The sequence below is a fragment of the Brassica rapa genome, chromosome A01, assembly GCF_000309985.2.
Source record: "Brassica rapa cultivar Chiifu-401-42 chromosome A01, CAAS_Brap_v3.01, whole genome shotgun sequence".
NCBI lineage: Eukaryota > Viridiplantae > Streptophyta > Magnoliopsida > Brassicales > Brassicaceae > Brassica > Brassica rapa.
Genome location: NC_024795.2, coordinates 6,459,136 through 6,481,156, shown reverse-complemented (window position 1 = coordinate 6,481,156; position 22,021 = coordinate 6,459,136). Strand labels below are relative to the sequence as shown.

At 36.9% G+C, this 22,021-nt stretch overlaps 5 protein-coding genes across 7 annotated transcripts; 1 reads left to right on the top strand and 4 right to left on the bottom strand.

Annotated features, from left to right (window-relative positions):
- Positions 1–825: 825 nt before the first annotated feature.
- On the bottom strand, positions 826–7,616 carry LOC103859371 (replication factor A protein 1-like). The gene is made up of 10 exons (XM_033286814.1): positions 5,539–7,616; positions 4,012–5,436; positions 3,632–3,899; positions 3,447–3,543; positions 3,251–3,375; positions 3,079–3,163; positions 2,844–2,976; positions 2,548–2,741; positions 2,337–2,460; positions 826–2,008 (listed from the first exon to the last, which is right to left on the bottom strand). Exons 2-10 carry the CDS (start codon positions 4,171–4,173, stop codon positions 1,832–1,834), a joined length of 1,365 nt encoding a protein of 454 aa, XP_033142705.1. The 5' UTR covers positions 4,174–5,436; positions 5,539–7,616; the 3' UTR covers positions 826–1,831.
- Positions 7,617–7,868: 252 nt separating this feature from the next.
- On the bottom strand, positions 7,869–8,651 carry LOC103859347. Its single transcript, XM_009136866.3, has one exon. The coding sequence runs from the start codon at positions 8,380–8,382 to the stop codon at positions 7,957–7,959; it is 426 nt and encodes a 141-aa protein (XP_009135114.1). The 5' UTR covers positions 8,383–8,651; the 3' UTR covers positions 7,869–7,956.
- A 238-nt stretch (positions 8,652–8,889) lies between these two features.
- Positions 8,890–10,659, bottom strand: LOC103859331. Of its 3 annotated transcripts, none has more exons than XM_009136854.3 (6): positions 10,521–10,651; positions 10,388–10,448; positions 9,792–9,845; positions 9,471–9,574; positions 9,352–9,390; positions 8,902–9,265 (listed from the first exon to the last, which is right to left on the bottom strand). In XM_009136854.3, the coding sequence occupies exons 2-6, from the start codon at positions 10,425–10,427 to the stop codon at positions 9,128–9,130; spliced, it is 375 nt and encodes a 124-aa protein (XP_009135102.1). In that variant the 5' UTR covers positions 10,428–10,448; positions 10,521–10,651; the 3' UTR covers positions 8,902–9,127. The 3 variants fall into 3 exon arrangements, with proteins under 3 accessions (XP_009135094.1, XP_009135102.1, XP_033137461.1); XM_033281570.1 differs by having other exon boundaries at positions 10,388–10,434; positions 10,521–10,634; XM_009136846.3 differs by lacking the exon at positions 10,388–10,448 and having other exon boundaries at positions 8,890–9,265; positions 10,521–10,659.
- Positions 10,660–10,892: 233 nt separating this feature from the next.
- Positions 10,893–17,319, top strand: LOC103859322 (DNA-directed RNA polymerase II subunit 2). Its single transcript, XM_009136835.3, has 25 exons — positions 10,893–11,144; positions 11,584–11,805; positions 11,903–12,193; positions 12,305–12,502; positions 12,629–12,693; positions 12,795–12,881; positions 12,957–13,077; positions 13,180–13,224; positions 13,316–13,453; positions 13,539–13,611; positions 13,778–13,854; positions 13,937–14,044; positions 14,131–14,247; positions 14,331–14,486; positions 14,566–14,670; positions 14,770–14,895; positions 15,009–15,086; positions 15,179–15,274; positions 15,360–15,475; positions 15,551–15,620; positions 15,705–15,758; positions 15,862–16,005; positions 16,144–16,443; positions 16,517–16,939; positions 17,017–17,319. Exons 1-25 carry the CDS (start codon positions 10,893–10,895, stop codon positions 17,122–17,124), a joined length of 3,570 nt encoding a protein of 1,189 aa, XP_009135083.2. The 3' UTR covers positions 17,125–17,319.
- LOC108869068 (F-box/LRR-repeat protein At1g48400) lies at positions 17,014–20,670 on the bottom strand. The gene has a single exon (XM_033281574.1). The coding sequence runs from the start codon at positions 17,747–17,749 to the stop codon at positions 17,522–17,524; it is 228 nt and encodes a 75-aa protein (XP_033137465.1). The 5' UTR covers positions 17,750–20,670; the 3' UTR covers positions 17,014–17,521.
- Positions 20,671–22,021: the final 1,351 nt, after the last annotated feature.

The following is a 22,021-nucleotide window of genomic DNA, read 5'->3' as shown; positions in this document are numbered from 1 at the left end:
ACTGAAATTAATTACCTCCTGTATCAGATTCTCCTTCATGCTCAGAATCAGTTGCTATGAAAGCCATGAAATCCTCTGTATTCGTAGAGTTTAAGAAAAAATCTGTTTCATGAAAACTGTGTTAAACATATACGCATTTGAGGGTATGATTTGAAGATTACAATGTTCTGAAATAAATGTTAACCTTCTTCTTCATTGCTTGGTTGACCAATTCCACTAATGTTATGTGTACCCACATGTGTGGCTCCTGTAAAATCTGAGAATATAATTTTTTGTTCTGAGTTTCCTAAATTCTGTAAAAGTCAGTATGTTGATCACTTAAAAGAAATTTACTTTACCTGAAGCTGTGCTGCTGTTAACACCTTTTCTTTTTGCGTCAAGAATTTTCCTTCTTTCTTTTCGTGCATTCATTGAGATAGTTGATGATGTTCCAGGGGTTTTAGATGATTTATCCTTTCTTGGTCTGCCACCTGAAGTTATCCTTTCTTTCAAGTAATTGATATGGTTAGTAAAATTGTTTGATAATAAGCACTTACGTTTTTGATAAGCAGGTGGTGTATATATAACTTCATTGCTTTGTGCCAACATCGTAGTGGAGCTTTGGATTATTTCTGCAGGCGTTTGTTTTTTTTGCCTTCCACCTGTGGAGTTTGATTATAACTTTTGGTAGTTAAATAGTTTGAATGAAGAGAAACTCGTAAATAGACTAACGCTTTTGTAAAGGAGGTCGTGCTTTTGCGTTATCAGAGATTTGTTCATCTTGTTCATCCATATTCACATCATTTGTTTCGGTCGGAGAAGCTTGTTCTTTTCTTGGTCTTCCACCTATGAACATAGCTGAAGTAAGCACTTATTGCATATTTTTGTAGAGTATATAGATTATCACTTACGCTTTTGATATGGGGGTCCATGTTTTCTGTTTTGCTTGTTTGATTCTGTGCTTGAACGCTTCATTGTATTTGTGTTTTGACCTTATTGTTTATGGGTCAACAGATATACGCAAGTCAATTAGAGCTTCGGAAGATCTAATTATTGTTTAGAGCTTTTTAATTGCAAGTCTCTGCGGTTTCTATGTGAGTTGTAATTTTTTTTTTAGGATATAGACAAACCTTTCTATTTTATTGTTTAGAAAAATCGTGAAATATAGGCAAAAATATATTTACTTTTAATGTCATAGATTGTATTCCTTTTTTTTTTGCAAAATTATAAATTCTTATTAAAAATCAAATCGTACATATAATTTTTTTTTTCATGATGGAGGCTTATTTCAGGACAGTACTATCCTAAACATCTTTCTCTCTCTCTTTCAGACGTAATAAACCATCCCAACTTGAAGCAGAGAAGTATGAGGAAGATTAACCACAACATCTGTTCCTCTAAAATTCGTGTTCATAAACGCAAACATAACATTCACCGCTAACTTCTTCAACACGGAAGAAGATTGCTTCGCCTTTGCGTAAGACTTTCCCAATATATACGCTACTCCTGCGTCTTTCCCTTCCATTATCTCCAAAAAAGTATTCTGATCAAAAATTACGTACATTGCATGGCAGTTTGTTGTTAACTCTCTTAATGTACTTTTGTGTTTATACATCAGTTTAAGTAACATTTTTGTTGTTTCTGATATTACTTTTTTTTATTTAAATAGTTAAATTAAGTGACAAAAAAAGACAAAACATATTTTTATTAATAGGAAAATAAGCTGAATATAAGAAGTAGATGCTACCACGAAACAATTGATGCAGATCATAAGTGATCCTAATTATTATAAAACCAAATCAATAAAGCTAATGAGAAAATAACGGAAAACCGGTAAAAAAACAAAAATAAATCATTTCTTTTTACGCTGCTCAACTTTCACTTGCATCATCTTCTGCTTTTTGGTTGAAGAACCCTGATCCTCAACTGACATCAAACTCGAAGTTTCTTCTCTTCTTCTGGATGAAGGCGTTCTTGAAAATTCCTCTGCTGCTTCCCACTCGTGATCAGAAAACTTCACAATAGGTGACTGAAAAAATGAACAATCGACTTTTTGTAATGTATCAATGTATAAAAAATTAAAGAATAATACAATATTACCTTCATTATAGGCAGTTCCTCAAATTCTTTAATCATATCTGCATCATCAGCCACTAAATCAACAATATAAGGTGAACTACTGCCTTTTTGATTCTTTGATTCTATTTTGATCTTGAATAAAAATTTTCTCCCAACTAAGTCTGTTAGAGATTGAGGAACGAAAGAAGGAAGTTCCTGAAAATATATAGAAATAATTTTCAATTAAATATCCAACTGTCAATATATCAATATATACTTCACAAAAAAAAAAACAATACCTCTGCAGCCTCTTCAACTAACTCTAAAGCGGGCCTTGCAATGAGTTTATTTGCAGTTCCGTCAAACAAAAGAAACTTTGTTATTGCTTCTGATTCATCAGAGACACGCAGAATCAAGAAATAACTATAACAAACAAACAAAAAATCAAATTAGTATCAAATTATCTAATAATTAATAAGATCATGCATGATGAATATAAAATGTTAATACTTGTAGATAACATCTTCGATGTCATTATGTTTTGGGCAGTTGTATCGAGGTTTGTGTTGAAGACCATCATCATCATCATCAGAATCATCTCCATATGGTTGAACTTTCTTTTTGCAAAGTTCGCATGCAACATAGTACCATTTTTTTGACAAATCAACAGAATCGATTTTGGCTACAACCACACAGGTTCCAACCTATTTTAAATGTATTTGAGCACACGTTAAATTTTGTTCAATTTTTAAAACAATAATCCAAAAAGAAAACTCTTGAAAGTAAATATAAAAAAGATTAGTTACCGATCTTGAATCAAGAATTCCTGAAATTGTTTTCCTCGGATTTATCACCAGCATCTCATCATGAAGTGAAACTGCAGATCCAAATGACACCTTGCTGTCACTATGTGTGACCAATTGATTGTCGCCTGATAACCTTCAAAAAACATAAACAATACAATATTTGAACAACTTAAAGACTTTATTTGAAGTAAAAGACTAATAATAAAAAAAAATTATTGGAGTAAGTGTGCTATACATGGCTGTAAACGTTTTCACTTCGGCAGTTTCTGGATTGAGAAAGATTTGCGTTGAGTTGAACGCATTTGATATGGAGATATTACCTACATATTAATCAAAGATTTAATAAATTATTTGTAAATGGAACTTCACAAAGGTAGGTATAAATAACTTTTAAGGATTATAGTTACCTTTGTACTCCTTGATGCATGCAAACTTAATCACACAGATAACAATAGTGGTATTGTTCTCTTTAGTATAGTCCATCACTTTCTTCGCAAAGTCACTCCACAAAGTACATGTCAAATGAACATTCCTGCATATATATTATTTGAGTTATTTTTTTTTATCGAAAAGTTTATAAGAATTATTTGGAGACTAACTCACATTGTATCTCGTAGAATAATGTCAAGCTTTGAGTTATCCTTCCCCTTTGTTTTTATCTGCTCCATTGGTCCAATATTGACAATTTGACCAATCACATCTGAAAATATAAAAGAACTCTGTCATAAATCCTGAATTTAAATAAAAGAATATTTTCAAAATTATTCAAAATAGAAAATATAACTTACCAACCAAAACGTTTTTGTCTAGCTTTCCGGATAATATATTTTCAAAGTCTGAAAAGTATTTTTCGGGATAATACTCGAGAAAATCATCAGCTGCTTTCACCTTAGTTGTTCTGAAGAATGTAATCTTATAAGGATAAGGATTGGTCCTAAATTCCCCAAGATAGTCCTTCAACTGGAAAGTATTGATGCTCACAGCTTCACCTTCTTTCAGAACAGTTAGGTGTTTCTTCATCAAGTCTTCTTCAACTTGAGCATGAATCCTTGTTCCCTATAAACAGAAAAATAACAACGATAACTAAAAGGTCTTTTAAGACAACATGAATGAATTTATATAATCATATAAATTATAAATAAATAAATATGTTTTTATGGGATTAAGAACAAGCCTCTTCATCAATCAACACCATCTCATGAGTGTTTCCAGAACTCTTGTAGGTCTTCCAGAGGACCAGAACCTTCACTTTGATTTTTTGTGTTTCATCAGCGGAATCAATGTTTTTCACAAGAACAAAGGAATTGTTTTTCTTAGATATAATCGACATTGCAATAAACTTTGTAAAACTTGAGGGCAATTTTAATATGGGTAGTGAATTTTAAAGTTGTCTATCATATATATATATATATATATATATAGCATAATAGGTCAAATTCATGTGAGAATTATATATTTTCCATAATTATTTCTTTCCTTTTGTGTTTTTCTATTAATGGGAAATATACAAAACAATTGAGTGAAAAAGTAAAATTTACATCTCTAAGAAATATCGAAGTCACGAACCGACATGACATGCGTGACACGCAATTGTAATAGTTACTATATGTAGCATAATAGGTCAAATTCACGTGAGAATTATATATTTTCCATAATTATTTCTTTTCTTTTGTGTTTTACTATTTATGGGAAATATACAAAACAATTGAGTGAAAAAAGTAAAATTTACATCTTTAAGAAATATTGAAGTCACGAAGTCACCGACATGACATGCGTGTCACGCAATTGTAAGAGTTACCATAACTAAATATGGTAATAAATAAGAGTTACCAAAACTAAATAAGAGTTACCATAACTAAATATGGTAATAAATAAGAGTTACCATAACTAAATAAGAGTTACCATAACTAAATATGCATAAATAAGAGTAATCATAACTAAATATGCATACCTAGTTGGAATAAGATGTGACTTTTACATATTTAATTTGGAATATAAATTGGAATATGAATCATTATGACCACGTGTAATTGATTTTTGTATATCCATACCAGATTTTTTAATATTAATTTTATTGACTTCGTAATTTATTAAACTATTGAATACATGCATGTATCTTCCAACCGGTGAGATTATTTAATAACTGAAATTATGCATGGTTGCCAAGAGACCTGCAAGTGTCCAAAAAACACACACAACTGTCTCACCAGGCCTAGCTCATGTGCACGTAATAATGTATTTCAAGGTTCTAGAATTTGTAGTTTAGAAGACCAAGGAAAACGCCTAATGAAAAAATTGTATATATGAAGGGTATCAAAAGATTATTAAGTATTGAACAAAAATGCCTTTGTTATTTAATTATAATAACATATTTTAAATTAATATTAATAAAATACAACATAAAAGATAAATAGAATTGCAATCAAAGCCACCGTTTAACAATAGACGGAGATTATATTATTGATAAGGCATTTCAAATCTTAAATATTGTCAAGGAGCTTCCATTGATACGCATAGCTTCCATTGATACGCATGAGTGATTTGATATCCGCCAAAGCTAAACTCTTAATTTGATCTTCTGAGAAATTTAAATCTGAAAGAAAAGAATCAAATTTAAATTATAAGCATTGAGCATTATAATGAAATTTAATTAGTATTACTTATCCTCCTTTTTTCGAAAAAAAAAGGATCTTACTTGTATCATCCATTTTTTTCCTTTCGTTGCATGATATATCTGTTGATAGTATTTTCCAAGTAGCATTCCATATGTTTTCTGGAGTTATGGTATTATTTGAAAGCAACATTGTACAAAACAGTTGACGAAGACACTTTGCTGAACACCAAAAACTTGCTTCTTTAATAGCTTCGATGTATTCTTTATCATCGTCGATAGGAACCTGCAGGGGTTTGAGTTTTTCCTCAGCTGAATAAGTGTTGGTCAAAAGAGAAGAAGAATTTTTTTTAGGTGTGTGAGACGACATGGCCTAAAGCTTTTTGTTAAATAATTATTGCAAGGTAATATGAATGATATATATATATAGCATTCACGTCTTTGAATTCACGTCATTGAATATATGAATAATATATTTTCCATATTGATTGAATATAGGAATCATATATTTTCCATATAGTTTTTCTTCGGAGAATAATGTTATAGTTTTAAGTATTCACAAGCCATGTCATCTTTTTCATAAGCCATGTCATCTATTTAAGTGTGCCATGTCATCTTTTTTTTTGTGAGAGTCTTTGTAGAGATGACATGTAAGCAAATTTTTAAAAATCACTTCTCAAATATAGTCTAGGGGATGCTACCATCCAATAAACAACTATTTCATCTTCAATCATAGTGATAGTTTTAAGGCTCACTTGTCATACACGTAAATAAATGTGTTGAATCTGTGTGTCTTGAATCTCTGTGCACCAGTAAAAATTTAACATTCGTGGGTCGGACGAAGGAAATCGGGTTTTAAAGCTGCTAGGTTTAAGAAATTTACTTTTTCTAGATAAATATGTTTTTTTTAAGGAAAAATAAAATCGAATTCTGAGGCTGTTATAAATATGGGTCTAAAGATTTGTAAAATTATTTATTCACACAATAATAAGAAACTCGTGAATTAATTAGAAACCTTTAACATATATTTGCTTCAATATGTTTTGTTCTTTAATATGGCTGTTCACAGTAAAATGTATATATTATAAAATTAGATTGTGCTTGTTATTAAAAAAAAAATTAACTTGAACGGTCTGTCGCAGGAGTAAGCAAACAATTTTTTTTTGTCTGCATTAGTGTCTATTTCAGTTTCTGTGATTACAAACTCAACCGTTGATCATTCTTCTTTTCACCTTACGTACAAATTACACAACAACAACATTATAGCAAGTCGTTCAAGCTGCTTTGATCGAACAGGCTTAACAACTACAACGTCTACCACTTTACACTAGAAGAATAAAGAGAATTATTAGTTTATTTAACCAGGTTTTAATTTCTATGTTTATGTGACAATGTGATAGATAGTTCATAAGCTTGCAGTTGATTAACGTGTTGTCATGTTTTTTTTTCCAATTATAGGAAAAATTTGAAAATCTTTCCAAACTTAAAATCAGAACATATAACATTAGTAATATGAAATATCACATGCTTCCAAATATATGCAATAGAAGTGGAACTATCTATTGCATTTTTATGTTTAAGTGATTGTTTGAGACTCAACATTGAACTTGTAGTTATCGAATTTTAATTAGTAGAACGTACTATTACATATATTTGACCCCCAAAAAAAAAATTAATAGAACGTTATTTTGGCAACATAAGTTTATTTAACGATAAAAATAGACAATTACGTACGATAAGAACATTCCATTAACTACACTGTTTTTTTTTTCTGGCACGAGCCTCCCATTTCCAGAAGTTATCTAAATGAACAGACGCGATTATAGTCTCTTTTGGTTATCTGGATGTAATATTAAAAATGGAGAATAGTCAAACCGGCTTAGAATACAAACATACTACACAAACATACAACCCACTAAGCTCCAAAGGCTGAATTATATCACAGGCCACAAGGAGACTATACCGAAACCTACAGAACCCACAATAAAATACCATTCTGAAAAATATAACTAATACACCTCTAGAAAGCTACAAGAACTCTCAAGTACAGACTGCAACCTTCTCATCATGAAATAGTGTGATCAAACCAAGCTGGTTCTACAACACGGACATAAAATTGCCTTCAATGATCTATAAACATCTTGAACAATGAGATAGGGACTTCTACTTACAGAGTTACAGATAACTGTTCTAACACCAACTTCCGACAGAGAAAAAATGACCGAAACCACATAGCAAACTCGAACCAAGTCCTTTTTCTTAGCCTTCTCTTTTTTTTTTTTGTGACATTAGATCAAATTCGAAGCATCACATATTATTATATTTTCTCTACAACAATAATTAACCAATGTGGGTCAGTGGGTGTGTAACAGTTGTCAAAATTTCTAGGCTTATAGCGCAACAAGTTATAAAAGTCGTCGAAATAAAGCAAAATGCTCTATATCTATTTTTGAAAATAAAAAATAATAGAAACAAACCATGTATACAGAAATCGAATAGTATCTACTTTAAATCGTTACAGGGTAAGTTCGACGGACTTTGATTCCGATACCTAAAGAAGTAAACCAAAGTGAAAACAACAAGGAGCGCAACGCCGGAGACGCCGCATATGATGCTCGCCGCAAGAAACACGTGCCTCATCACGTGCTCGCGTCTGTTGGCAGCTCCATCACGCCACCACGTGTCGTCGTCTCCGCCGTCTGTATCCGTAGCTTTGGGAAGGAGCTGAGAAGGAGGAGGAGAAGAACGGGAATCTCCGAAGAAGGACATCATTTTCCCGGGAGGTGAGTGAGATTCAGTCGGTGGTGAGCTGGTTTGATACTGTAGGCCATGATCAGAAGGTCGTAAGCCTTCGGCGAAGATGAAGAGGAATGTTACAGTGAACATGAAGACCGAAGCCGATCTAACGCGGTTTAAGAGAAGAGCCATGTGAGGGAGAGAGAGAGAGACTTTTGTTTTGTTTTATTTTATTTTATTGTCTAGTTAAACTAGTAAAGTAGCTTTTATGTAATGTGATGATGAGCCCAACGACACCGTTTTGGTATGTGGGGTTCTTAAATAGTTTTAAGAGTATTTTTCAAATTTTCATCACGGATTGTCACCGATGTTGATAGGAGAAAAAGTGGTAACAGAAAAGAAAGCAACTTTTAATGGGAATAAGAATTGATAAAGAAGATAACACCAACTCACCAACTCTTAATCGAGAAGAAATAAATTTCTACACTTGCAATAGTTTAGTTACTGTATATGTTTCTTCAATGATTATGAGGTTCTTGAACTTGTGATTCTTATTAAATAATCTAAGAGCTTTAGTCACGAAGTCAAACTCATTGTTAGTTACTGCATCTGTTAAACACGTTTTAGACTAGTGGAGCAAAGCTTTGTCGTCTAATTGCTCGTTTGATTCAAAATCACTAGTTACTATGAATCAGACTATGCAAACCACAATATCAATATCTGTTCATTGATTTGCCTTATGGACTAAAAACGTCACAAGGTCCATCCGTGGGACGCGTCCCACTAATACACTCTCCACTACAAATTGTCAAAAACTATCAAGAAAATGGAACAGCTGCTTTGAAGTTTGCTACTCTGAACAGTGATACTCCCTCACAAGTTAGATTACCAAAAAAAATTGAGGAGTTTTAAGAAGTTAGTTCCAAAGCTTTTGATGTCAAGCTGAAGTTCCAGGAACCTCCTCACTAGGTGGCTGCTTTGGTCCTTTAGCTCTTGGTGGTGGCTGTGGCTTTGGTGGTGGTGGCGGTGGTCTTTTTGGTTTCACCTTATCGACTTCCTCAGATCCAACTTCAAACTGCATGATGCAGCAAACACGAGCTAAGAAGAAGAAAAATATACTGCAAAGGCATCAAAATGAAGATTGAAACAAGAGTACCAAACCTTGTAACCACAGCCTGCGACACACGCGTGAAAGCATTCCTGAATTTTACAATATAAAACAAGTTAGATACGTCGGTCTGTTTATGAAAAGGGTATTCTTTTTAATGTAGTGTGGATACCTCAGAGTAGCTGGCAGCTCCAGGAGAACGATCTATATATGCACTCCATTGTCGGTCTTTTAGCACAGGGTCTTTGTAGCATATCTCACTGCAGTCTGATACACCTATAAAGAGAACACTATCACACCAATTCATTAACTTGCAAAATCAAAACCTGAAGAAGAGGAGATACTTCATGAACACACATATATACAATGTAGGAGACAAGAATTTTCTGTAATGTTGTATAGTGAGGAGTGAGGAGTGAGGAGAGATGAATCTGCTCCTCAATTCATAAACAAATCTCATGATGGACTTGAGTGATTAAAAAGAAATGCTTACAATCTTCCCATGAGTCACTGTCGGCATCACATCCCTTCTTGCAGAACACTCTCCCTACACGGATTCATTATTATCATTAGACTGATGATAAAGCCAAAGAGAACAACAAAATAACAAATTGCTAGAATCGTGTAATATATCAACACGGAAGATAAATATGAAATTCATCTAGCTTTTGTGATCATAAATGGAATTGAGAGATCAAGAAAATGAAAAAAGATTGTATCAGAAACAGCAAAACGAAGCCCTATTACTAGCTAACGCATATACATATCTATCTGTTTATAAGTTCAGAGAAGCAAAAGCATCTTCACTACAGTTGTTCTTATTTTCCTCTTTCTCCTATGGTTACTTATATTGGGTAGCGAGATATGCCATCTTCTACAGTTTACAGTGTTAGCCAAGAAGCAAGCAAGTAAGTGATCGTTCTCCCAATGTTTAGTGAAGTAGCAAGACTCGCTGACAGTAGATTAGGGTTTATATACAAAGAACACTGAAACCTAAATTATCAAGTCACAGTTTCACAATTCAATTCCAAATAAAAATGAAGAAACCCTCAGAATACGAGAAACCTTATCAACAATCAACAATTTTACCTGCTTGAATACAAATTCGCCGAAGCACGATTCTTATCATCGAGAAACTAAAACAAACGAGCTAAAGAAGATAAATCTGAGTGAGCCATTACGGATCGAGTCAACATCAAACGAATCGAGAGAGAATACATACATGGAATCTGCGTAAGAGCTGCGTACTTGTGCGTGCATTGACTCCCACACGGCGGCGTCCATTGCTGCGGTATCATCTCTCTCTCTTTCTCTCTTCCTCCGCCTTCGCTCTCCGTCGTCGTTCTCTCCCGAAAGTATCGCCGAAGCTGAGACTTCGTTTATATCCCAAGGGTATTTCCGTCATTCAATAAACTAAAGCTCTCTTTTAATCAAACCGGTCGGTTTCCATCAAATCGCCTGAAACCGGTTGTCGAATCGAACCGGTTATTTCCACAAATAAGCAAACCGACTCTCACACACTCTCTCTCGGAGACCTTTCTAAAAGTAAAAACACTCGAAGCTCGCCGTCTCTCGTTCATTCTCTGCGTTGAGAATGGATTATAATAACGAATACGAACAAGAACCGACTTACATCGAAGAAGATGACGACGAGGAGATCACCCAGGAGGACGCCTGGGCGGTTATCTCTGCCTATTTCGAAGAGAAAGGTCTCGTTCGCCAGCAGCTCGATTCCTTCGATGAGTTTATCCAGAACACTATGCAAGAAATCGTCGACGAGTCCGCTGATATCGAGATCCGACCTGAATCTCAGCACAATCCTGGCCACCAATCTGATTTCGCCGAGGTGCTTTAGCTGTGGTTCTTCCTCGGGTTTTTTGATTTCTAGGGTTTATACGGGAAATTGAAATTAGGGTTTGCCTTCTACAGGAGCTGATATCATTGATGTGCGATTATTCGTTGTATTCAAATGCTTGAGCTATTCGTTTTGAGTATTGCTTGAAGCTCAAATTTGGTTTATCACTAAGAATATCTGTTATGCTGTTTTAGTTTTTAGTTACAGTTTGTTGCTATTAGTGTTTGCCCGTCACGAGTAGCTGATCTCATTGATGTTCGCGAGATCACTATTGTATTCTATGTTTTGAGCTCTTCGTTTGGTAAAGCTAGCATTTTTGAGTGGCTTTGGATGATGGGGTGAAGCTGAGATCAATTTTGGCACTGGGACAATGTGTGTTGGTTATGTTTTTTGCTCTACCTCTGATGGAACTTTCTTTTTTTTTATGCAGACAATCTACAAGATTAGTTTTGGACAGATTTATCTGAGTAAACCCATGATGACGGAATCTGATGGAGAGACTGCCACCTTGTTTCCCAAAGCTGCAAGGTTGAGGAACCTCACGTACTCAGCTCCTTTGTATGTCGATGTTTCTAAGAGAGTTATTAAGAAAGGGCATGATGGTGAGGAAGTTACGGAGACACAGGATTTTACCAAAGTTTTCATCGGAAAGGTCAGTTGAACTTTAGTTTTTGTGCAAGATTTAATAAGCTGCGTCTACTATAAGGTTCTGACAGTAGAATTGTTTTCTTCTTCTTTGACTTTTCTAGGTTCCCATCATGCTCCGGTCTAGTTATTGTACCTTGTTTCAGAACTCGGAGAAAGATCTGACAGAGCTTGGAGAATGTCCTTATGATCAGGGCGGATACTTCATTATCAATGGCAGTGAAAAGGTTCTGATTGCTCAGGAGAAGATGAGCACGAACCATGTTTATGTTTTTAAGAAGAGACAGCCAAATAAGTATGCATATGTTGGCGAAGTCCGTTCCATGGCTGAGAACCAAAATAGGCCTCCAAGCACAATGTTCGTTCGCATGCTTGCTCGTGCTAGTGCAAAAGGGGTAAGATAAATCTAATAGTCGTAGCTTTTTCGATTTCCTTCCTCAGTGTTTTATCTATATATATTTCAGATATGCTAAATAAGTTACATTCTTTGTGGCAAATGGATGCAGGGTTCATCTGGACAGTATATTCGGTGTACTCTCCCTTACATCAAAGCAGAAATTCCTATTATCATTGTATTTCGTGCATTGGGATTTGTTGCCGATAAGGACATTTTGGAACACATTTGCTATGACTTTGCCGATAACCAGATGATGGAGTTGCTCAGGCCTTCTTTAGAAGAAGCATTTGTTATTCAAAATCAGCAGGTATCAAATGATCCTGTATTTGGTTAATATCTTGCTGTGTCTTCCTTTTTTTTTTTTGGCTTTCCTTATGTTGGGTGCTTGAAAATTTGATCCAGCAATCAGTTGATAACTCTCATAATGATTCAGGTTGCTCTCGACTATATTGGGAAACGTGGTGCACCTATGGGTGTAACCAAGGAAAAGAGGATAAAGTATGTGATCATTTAAACCAATGAACGTGGGTGTTATGATCTAAGATGTCAACTATTGAGATGTTGATAGGAGGTTTGCAATTGCGATATTATCATTGCAGGTATGCAAAAGATATCCTTCAGAAAGAAATGCTTCCTCATGTAGGAGTTGGGGAGTTTTGTGAGACGAAGAAAGCTTACTATTTCGGGTACGTATTCAGCTCACTCGTGTTCTCTTAGATTCATACGTTATTGTGGTGCTCATATTGTGCAAAAACCCTTAGGTATATCATACACCGGCTGCTGCTTTGTGCACTTGGCCGAAGGCCAGAAGATGATCGGGATCATTATGGGAACAAAAGGCTGGATCTTGCTGGTCCTTTACTTGGAGGGCTATTTAGAATGGTTTGTTAACGGCCCACAATCATGCATTATTGAGAAAATTTATGGAATTTTAAGAATCATTTTCGTTGATTTCGTACTGATCTACCATCTTCTTTAATGCAGCTTTTCAGAAAGCTGACGAGGGATGTGAGATCTTATGTACAGAAGGTCTCTTACATAGTCACTCTTTCTTGGGCCAAGGACTTGAATTTTGTTTGTTATTATATGTTTGGAAGTCTAATTCATGTCGTTTTAACAGTGCGTTGACAATGGCAAAGAAGTCAATCTTCAATTTGCCATTAAGGCTAAAACAATCACCTCTGGCCTGAAATATTCTCTTGCTACTGGGAACTGGGGCCAGGCAAACGCTGCTGGCACAAGGGCTGGAGTCTCTCAGGTGAGGATATTTCTTTCTCTTCTGTTTTTCAGCTCAAATAACTTCTCTTCCATGATTTACATGGTTCTAAAAAGTCTTTCACCAGGTTCTAAATCGGTTAACATATGCTTCCACTTTGTCACATCTGAGGCGTCTCAATTCTCCTATTGGGCGTGAAGGTAAAGCCTCGTTCTTTTCCTGCACTTCTATTTTATCTCAGTTTATCTTTTAGTGCAGTTGGTACATTTTGGCCATGGTTCTCTTTATTTTCCACATCCTTGCATGTTAGATCGGCTTGTAGCTCTGCTTTTTCCACTTGAATGGTAATCGACTCTTATATACCAGGAAAATTGGCAAAACCAAGACAACTGCACAACTCACAGTGGGGTATGATGTGCCCTGCTGAAACACCTGAAGGACAGGTATACTTGTTGTATATATAGAAATAAGAATGTTGTGGACTCCATTTAGTTCCATTGCTTATTGTGGCTTTGCTTTTGACAGGCTTGTGGGCTAGTGAAAAACTTGGCGCTCATGGTCTATATTACAGTTGGGTCAGCTGCTTATCCGATCTTGGAATTTCTGGAAGAATGGGGAACTGAGAATTTTGAGGTTTGTAGCACTTCACAGTCAGTTTCTTGCTCTTTCTCTGAAATTTCATTTCCTGTGGTTTACTAAAGGTCTTAATTTAACTGTAGGAAATCTCTCCATCAGTTATACCCCAAGCCACAAAAATCTTTGTTAATGGAATGTGGGTTGGAGTTCATCGAGATCCTGACATGTTGGTGAAAACGTTGAGACGTTTGAGAAGAAGGGTAAGCATGCAATTTCTTTCACGTTTCCAAATTATTTAAATTGCAATTTTCTGCAGGAGTGATATATTACCGTTCCCTTGCAGGTTGATGTTAACACTGAAGTTGGCGTTGTTAGAGATATTCGTCTGAAAGAGCTCCGGATATACACTGACTATGGTCGTTGTAGTCGTCCCTTGTTTATTGTGGATAACCAGAGGCTATTAATAAAGAAGAGAGATATCTATGCTCTGCAACAAAGGGTAAAGTTCTAGTCTTGTGTTCTCAAAGTACCTTTTGTTATATAACCTCACTGTACCCGTATTCGTTTTTATAACCCAGGAAAGTGCAGAAGAAGATGGTTGGCATCATCTAGTTGCAAAAGGGTTTATAGAATACATAGACACAGAGGAAGAGGAGACGACTATGATATCCATGACTATCAGTGTGAGTAATAAAATGTTTGAAGGTTGATTTGAAGATGTGTAGAAATGCTCTTCTGCGGCACTCATTTGTACAGAAAACTCAATCCTAATTTTGTTTCAGGATCTGGTTCAAGCCAGACTCCGTCCCGACGAGGCATATTCTGAAACTTACACACACTGTGAGATTCACCCTTCGTTGATATTGGGCGTATGTGCTTCGATTATACCTTTTCCCGACCATAACCAGGTTTATCTCTCTCTTTAATTGACTTGTCTACGAGAAGCAATTTAGTTATGTAAATTCAACTTAAGGCTAACTATCTCGTGTTATTCTGCCACTTCTGCGTTTTGATGAATTAGTCACCCCGTAATACATATCAATCTGCTATGGGAAAGCAAGCTATGGGAATATATGTCACCAACTACCAATTTCGCATGGTATAGGCTCTTAATTTGTTGTCTTCTCCTGCCATCTCTTGTTTTAACACTACGTGCTTTAATGTTATTATTGTGATTGTTCTGTCAACCAGGATACATTAGCCTATGTTCTCTATTACCCTCAAAAGCCTCTGGTTACCACACGAGCTATGGAGCATCTTCATTTTAGGCAACTTCCAGCAGGGATTGTGAGTTATTTTGCTTAAAAGTCTTCCAGACTTCACCTTTGACTCTTCTATCAGTTCTCTCAAATTCCTTTTCTTTCTTGTGTAGAATGCTATTGTTGCCATTTCTTGCTACTCTGGATATAATCAAGAAGATTCTGTCATCATGAATCAGTCTTCAATAGACCGTGGTTTCTTTAGATCCTTGTTCTTTCGGTCATACAGGTTAGTATACCATACTTACGGAGATTTTGCTATTGGCCTTTCCAATTATTTATACTTCAATCTTTCTGCTGGCAGGGACGAGGAGAAAAAAATGGGGACCCTTGTCAAAGAAGACTTTGGACGCCCAGACAGGGCAACTACGATGGTAAGACATAATTTGACCCGTGCGGTTCACACGTCTGTGGTGCTTTTTGTTAGTGGAGTTTAAAACTTTGGGTTTCTGTTGCAGGGTATGCGACATGGTTCTTATGAGAAACTGGATGATGATGGTCTTGCACCTCCTGTAAGTGAAAGATTTATTGTTCCTTTATTGGCTATGTCTGATATGCTTAGGCGATTAGTACTAGAATGCATATCATACAATTTATTTTTCTTTCTGGATATAGGGTACTAGAGTTTCAGGGGAGGATGTAATCATTGGGAAAACCACTCCCATATCTCAAGATGAGGCTCAAGGACAATCATCACGATACACCAGACGTGATCATAGTATAAGCTTGCGACATAGTGAAACTGGAATGGTCGATCAGGTAACTTTGGTATTTCCTTGCTGTTGAGATTTTCAAAAGTTTCAGGACTGAACTATGTATCTGAGCATATCTTGTTGAACATAAAGGTGGGGTTGTGAAAGTTCTCCAACTTTCTTATAACGTATGAACTTCTTGTAGGTGTTGTTGACCACAAATGCTGATGGTTTGAGGTTTGTGAAAGTGAGGGTTAGATCTGTTCGTATCCCTCAAATTGGAGACAAATTCAGCAGTAGACACGGTCAGAAGGGAACTGTTGGCATGACCTACACACAGGAGGACATGCCTTGGACAATTGAAGGCGTTACCCCTGACATTATAGTGAATCCACATGCTATTCCCTCTCGGATGACAATTGGACAGCTGATTGAGTGCATCATGGGAAAAGTGGCAGCTCATATGGGAAAAGAAGGAGACGCGACTCCTTTTACAGATGTCACGGTAACTTGCTTTTATCCTTAGCTCCTTGGTTAATTGTAACTTAGTATAAATCTGACCATTGTGGTGTGTGTAGGTGGATAATATAAGCAAAGCTCTCCATAAATGTGGCTACCAAATGCGTGGATTTGAGCGAATGTACAACGGTCACACGGGCAGACCACTCACAGCTATGATATTCCTCGGACCAACTTATTACCAAAGGTTGAAGCATATGGTTGATGACAAGATTCACTCGCGTGGACGAGGTCCTGTGCAGATCTTAACAAGACAGCCGGCTGAAGGACGATCCCGTGACGGTGGTCTGCGTTTTGGAGAAATGGAACGCGATTGCATGATTGCACACGGTGCTGCAAACTTCCTGAAAGAGAGGCTGTTTGATCAGAGCGATGCGTATAGGGTACACGTGTGTGAAACCTGTGGGCTCATCGCCATTGCAAACCTGAAAAAGAATTCTTTCGAATGCAGAGGTTGCAAGAACAAAACAGATATTGTTCAGGTAAGTTTCCAAATTGTGTTTAAACGATTTTGGCGTTCATGCTCATTTGAACTGATGGCATTGTCTAATCTCCACAGGTTCACATTCCATATGCTTGCAAATTGCTCTTCCAAGAGCTTATGTCAATGGCGATTGCACCACGGATGCTTACTAAAGGCTTGAAAAATGCTAAAGGCAGAAAGTGAGGAGCTTTGTTGGTCGCTGAGTTTGCAAACATTTGAGCTCTCTTGTTCTCTTTGCTCGCATCTTTGTGACAATTCAAATTTGAACGTGTAACGTTTATTTAGTATTTCTTCTGAAACTAAAACTACGGAGCTATATGATAATATTTCTCTACGTATTTTGATTATTATTATTGTGGAAATTGAGCAACAAGGTGAGAAAATCCTTTGGACCATCGACAATAACTTCTTGTTTGACATTTTAAAAGTTCTCGTTCTTGAGAATCACAAGGGCCATGTGAAAACAGTTATTATCCTTTTTAATAGATTGTAAGCAACATGAAATAATGATATTTAAAGTGATAATAATCATTATCAATTTTGCAACATTACAAAAAAAAGAGGTTAAGGAAAGAAAAGGTCAGATGAATTGAATGGTGCACTTTGATGAAAGTCTGGGAAGAGCCATTACATCATCTCGCACAAACTCACTATTCTTGTCCGGGTTAACACCAACTTTTAGAGTTTCAAGACATTCCAAATTGTCCAAGAAATGACTCATTTGTTTCAGCTCTTGAAAATAACCTCCATAGTCTGAAATCTCTAGCAGCTTCACTCGACATGTCTGGAGACAACATACTTCTTTCATCTTTTTTATCCTCTTCCTCTTTTTCTGACCCGGGTTGCAAGCGCATGCATCTCCACATCTATTTGTTACTCTGTGAAGAAGACCCTGGAAAACAGACCAATTTAAGACATGTACATTATTCAATGGAAACAACAACAACAACAAAAAAAAGTAAACTGATATTTATATACCTTGAAAACTAAAGTTTGTAGATTTGGACAAGACTTGAGCAGAAGTGGCATCACTTGCCAACTTTTTTGCTTGTTACTCTCAATGGGATAAAGTAACAAGGTTGTTGAACATAGGCATGGCATGGATTTACAGCAGAAATGAAATACCTGATCCATTATATAAATTTTTTAATATATTACAACCACAAACAAATAATAGTATTATAAGAAGGACTGACCTACCTCAAGGGAATCAGGAGACAAGTGAAGGGTGGTAATGTTTCTTATAGCCGTAACTAGACATGTAACATCACCGAATATAGGCGGGCGTGGATAACCAAGATAAAAACAGCCATCATAATCGTAATAATAATCATAATCGTAATTATGACTAATAATAATCATAATCGTATCTGACATCAGCTCCGGTGGCCGACGGAGGTCTCTACCCGTCGGTCGCCACCCCAATCGTTACTGTGTCCAGTCTCTCCTCTCTCACGATTCAGTTTCTCCACTTCCTCCTTGCTTCATCTACTCTGGTTTTCGTCGGATAGCAGCCGGATCCGGCGAACCAAACCGGCGTCTGAGGGCGTCCTCAGCTTCCCTGGAGTGATGGCGAGGTCGTGGAGAGTCAGATCTGAGCAGGAGGCGTCGTCTTGGAAGTAGATCTAGGGTTTGACTTGAGCGGATCTGGGTCAGATCTCTCACGGAGGGTCGCCGGAATGGATAAGCGTCGCTGCCTTCGCCGTTCCGGTCAGTTCACTGCCTCCTCTGTCTTCCTCTGTCTCCTCCTACGATTGCTAAAGGTAAGAACTTCCCTGTCTCGTGACTCGTTCTGAGATGAAAAAGGCGATGGTGAGACTCTTCGCTGGGGACTTCTTTCTGGTACACTTTCTCGACAACTACCATGGCGTCTTGTTAGGATCCAGATCTATCGGGGGATGTCGGGATAGCTCGGAGTTTCGTGCCGTTACTTTGCGATATCTCAGCTCTCTTTCATGGGTCTCTTCTCCTCTCTCGCCTGCTGATGGGAGCTCATGTTCCTTCGCTCTTCAAGTTTCAGAAGGAAGAAGGCCTCTGTATCCTGCCTCTCTTGATGTTCTGAAGCTGGTACCTTTTGTGCTCTGCTAGCGTGATGGGACCGGAGTCGAGCTGCTAAAACCTCCGCTTGTATCTGCTTGTTACCCACCTGTGCTTCAACTTCTGGCTTCTCATCGTCGGGTTTGGATTACCGGGATAACGGTTTGTCATCTTCTTGAGATTGCAGCGTCTGGAGTGGACTCTACCGCTAGTGATGGCCGGACCAGGGCAAGGTCAACCCTGCTTCGCCTATTCTATGGTTCGAGTCGCCTTCGGGACGGTCCGCGGTCCCTCGGACTGTTCTCCGGCTGTGTTCTCTTCGGGCCTGTGCGGTTTTGATGTAGGTTCCGGCATCATCTCTCTCGCTGTGTCTACTGCAAACTTCAAAGTTGTCCATGGAACTGTTAGTTTAGCTAAGCTTTAATCACTTCCATTGTGTTGTGATTGAACCTTTCTTGTCCTAGTGAGTCTTTTTTACTTTTTTTGTGGCTCCCTAAGACACTCTTGCTTTGATTAGCAACTTAGATGCACTACAATGTATCTCTCTGTGTCATTATTTGCTTAATGAAATTCACATATTTGACAAAAAAAAAAAAATGACTAATTGACCACCATAACTTGAGACTCAGCCTTGCTTCGACAAGAGAATCCAAATCATCAACCTGATACTCTTTAAAGACAAAACTAGAGTAGTCAAGGCAGACAAGACTTGGTGCTCGGAAACGAACTGTTTGGCGAGAGCTTTCGAAATAATATGTCGAGAGATTGTAGTCTGTACCATCAGGAAGAGGCGTTACAATCACAAGACGCTTGATTGATGCATGTTCCACGACCGTACCACCACAAATTGACAACACATCTGGAACTTCCCCGTCGCGTATGGTTAACTCTTCCAGAACAGGACAAGCATGGATGATTTGGCGATAGAGGTAAAGATCAAGCGCAACCATCAGAGAAAGTGATCTGAGGGCTGGCAAAAACATATGCTTAAATGCACCAATATCATATTAAGCCACACAGCAAGCCACATCAAGCCCAAGACTATGTCATTGGAGAAGAGCATAGAAGTCCATGTAACTAGGGTTCTAGCATTTAGATTTATATAAATAGTAGTTTAAGGTTTTGTAAAACTCAACTTTGGCTGTGCTTTCTAGCAGCCTCTCTTCTCATCTTTATAAAGCATCAATATAACTCTTGAATCTCTTGCAGACAACCCAAAGTCTTTCTCTTTATGTTCTTTATATTTCAATAAAGCTCATTGAGCTATCTTAGTTTATGTTTCAATAAAACACAACTCTATCTAGTTCTCAAATGTTATCACATCCGAGTAGTCGTGAGGAATCACCGTTGGTACCAGGAGGGGAAGTACGAAAACTGTTAAGATTAAAATCGATGGATTCATTTTTTTCTCTTTGCAATAAGGACTTTGAGAGATTTTGGTTTTTGGCATGAGCGTTTAGGGTTCATATTTATACATCCATCTTTCTGTTTTAAGAATTTATCAAAGTCCATCACTTTTCGTGTTAATTACGACACATTACGCATTGCAAAAGTTTTTTGGGTTCAAAGTTTGAGACTTTGGTGCTGGTGTGGGGGTAGGTTCATTATACCGCGAGGTTTGCAGATGGAACGTTGTTTGACAGTACCTACAAGCGTGCAAAACCCACTTACTATGCGGATTGGTGTCGGCAAGGTATGACCTAACAACCCCAATGTATATATCTTAGTTAGATTACATTCCTGTTCAAAGTTTATAGGAGTTCTAAGCTGATGTGCATGAGAAAGATAAAATGATGTTAGTTTCTTGGTGCTTACTCCTTGTGATTATTAGGTTATTAGACCAGGGGATTCTTGGAGGTGAAGGAGTACCACCCATGCGAGTATGCAAGTGGTATCCTAATTTTCTTACGTTCGGAGTGTCTTCTTTTATTAGGATGATGATGAAACCAATGGTTTTATTATTTACAGGGGGAAAGCGTAAACTTCAGATTTCACCTAAGGACCAGAGGTGTTTTTCTGGTACTTCCCAAACCATTCTTCTAAGGATCAAGAGGCTGTTTTTAAAAGCTGGTGTTACTTTATGTAATTATGTGACCCTTAGAGCAAGCGCATTAATGAATCCCCGGTTGAGGTTCATAATTTGAATTTTTTATTATTCTTTTTTTTTTCTTTTTTTAAAACTGACCAATAGCGGGTCGGCACGTGGCGTAGGGCCTGCTAAACAGTAACGATCCAGGTTCATGCGGAAAGAACGTGGTGAGACGAGGTCTTCACTGTTGTTTATTATAATAGTTTTTTTTCGATTTGCGTGTGAACATCCCCTAAAATTCTTCAATGCGGTTGCTCTTACTACCCACTTTTTGGATTCGTTTTCTTTTAACTAAATATAAAAAGGGCTAATTGGCTGAGTAGCCATACAAAGAAAAGTCAAGAGAATGGACAAGATTTTGACGTAATGCATTTGTTCGCTTTTTGCCTTCTTTTCTATCGGTTATGTCCTTATACATAAGAAGTTACCGGTTTCAAATCATGGAGAAAACAACGTGGTGATTCTGTGTCCCTTAATAACAATGACACACCTTAGAAAGCGCGTGGATAAACCATATTCAAAAGCAAAAGAAGGAAAACATGGAAAGAAACGAGTTGATGAAAGGCTTAAGTGTGAAAGAAACAACGGTGTTTAACGGAGAATGTAAGAATGTAGTTACATACTATATATTTTAGATAGAATAATATAAGTTCAAATATATGGGAGACGTTTCCATTCGACATGACTAACGTAGAATAGAACCATGTTTGTAATTTGGTAATATAATCACGAACAAAGACAGAGGAGTGGGTGGTTGGGGAGAGGCAATGATGTATTTACTGCAATAAATTTACAATTGTGGGTTACAGCTCTTCCGTTTTTAAGAGTAGGAGAAAGCCACAAGAATGTAGTTTCATACTATATATTTTAGATAGAATAATATAAGTACAAATATATGGGAGACGTTTCCATTCGACATGACTAACGTAGAATAAAATCATGTTTGTAATTTAG

Bases quoted from the DNA above. Each gene is read 5' to 3' on its own strand.
- LOC103859371 (XM_033286814.1), bottom strand. From the start codon at position 4,173: ATGTCGATTATATCTAAGAAAAACAATTCCTTTGTTCTTGTGAAAAAC. The intron at 3,164-3,250 runs GTAACTATAATC...ATTAATATGTAG, and splicing joins ATGCATCAAGGAGTACAAAG to GTAATATCTCCATATCAAAT. The intron at 2,009-2,336 runs GTATTGTTTTTT...TCATTTTTTCAG, and splicing joins TAGTTGAAGAGGCTGCAGAG to TCACCTATTGTGAAGTTTTC.
- LOC103859347 (XM_009136866.3), bottom strand. From the start codon at position 8,382: ATGGCTCTTCTCTTAAACCGCGTTAGATCGGCTTCGGTCTTCATGTTC.
- LOC103859331 (XM_033281570.1), bottom strand. From the start codon at position 10,582: ATGGACGCCGCCGTGTGGGAGTCAATGCACGCACAAGTACGCAGCTCT. The intron at 9,575-9,791 runs GTAAGCATTTCT...TTCTCTTTATAG, and splicing joins CAGTGACTCATGGGAAGATT to GTGTATCAGACTGCAGTGAG. The intron at 9,391-9,470 runs GTATCCACACTA...TGTAAAATTCAG, and splicing joins GAGCTGCCAGCTACTCTGAG to GAATGCTTTCACGCGTGTGT.
- LOC103859322 (XM_009136835.3), top strand. From the start codon at position 10,893: ATGGATTATAATAACGAATACGAACAAGAACCGACTTACATCGAAGAA. The intron at 12,694-12,794 runs GTATGTGATCAT...TTATCATTGCAG, and splicing joins ACCAAGGAAAAGAGGATAAA to GTATGCAAAAGATATCCTTC. The intron at 13,855-13,936 runs GTATACTTGTTG...TGCTTTTGACAG, and splicing joins CTGAAACACCTGAAGGACAG to GCTTGTGGGCTAGTGAAAAA.
- LOC108869068 (XM_033281574.1), bottom strand. From the start codon at position 17,749: ATGAAAGAAGTATGTTGTCTCCAGACATGTCGAGTGAAGCTGCTAGAG.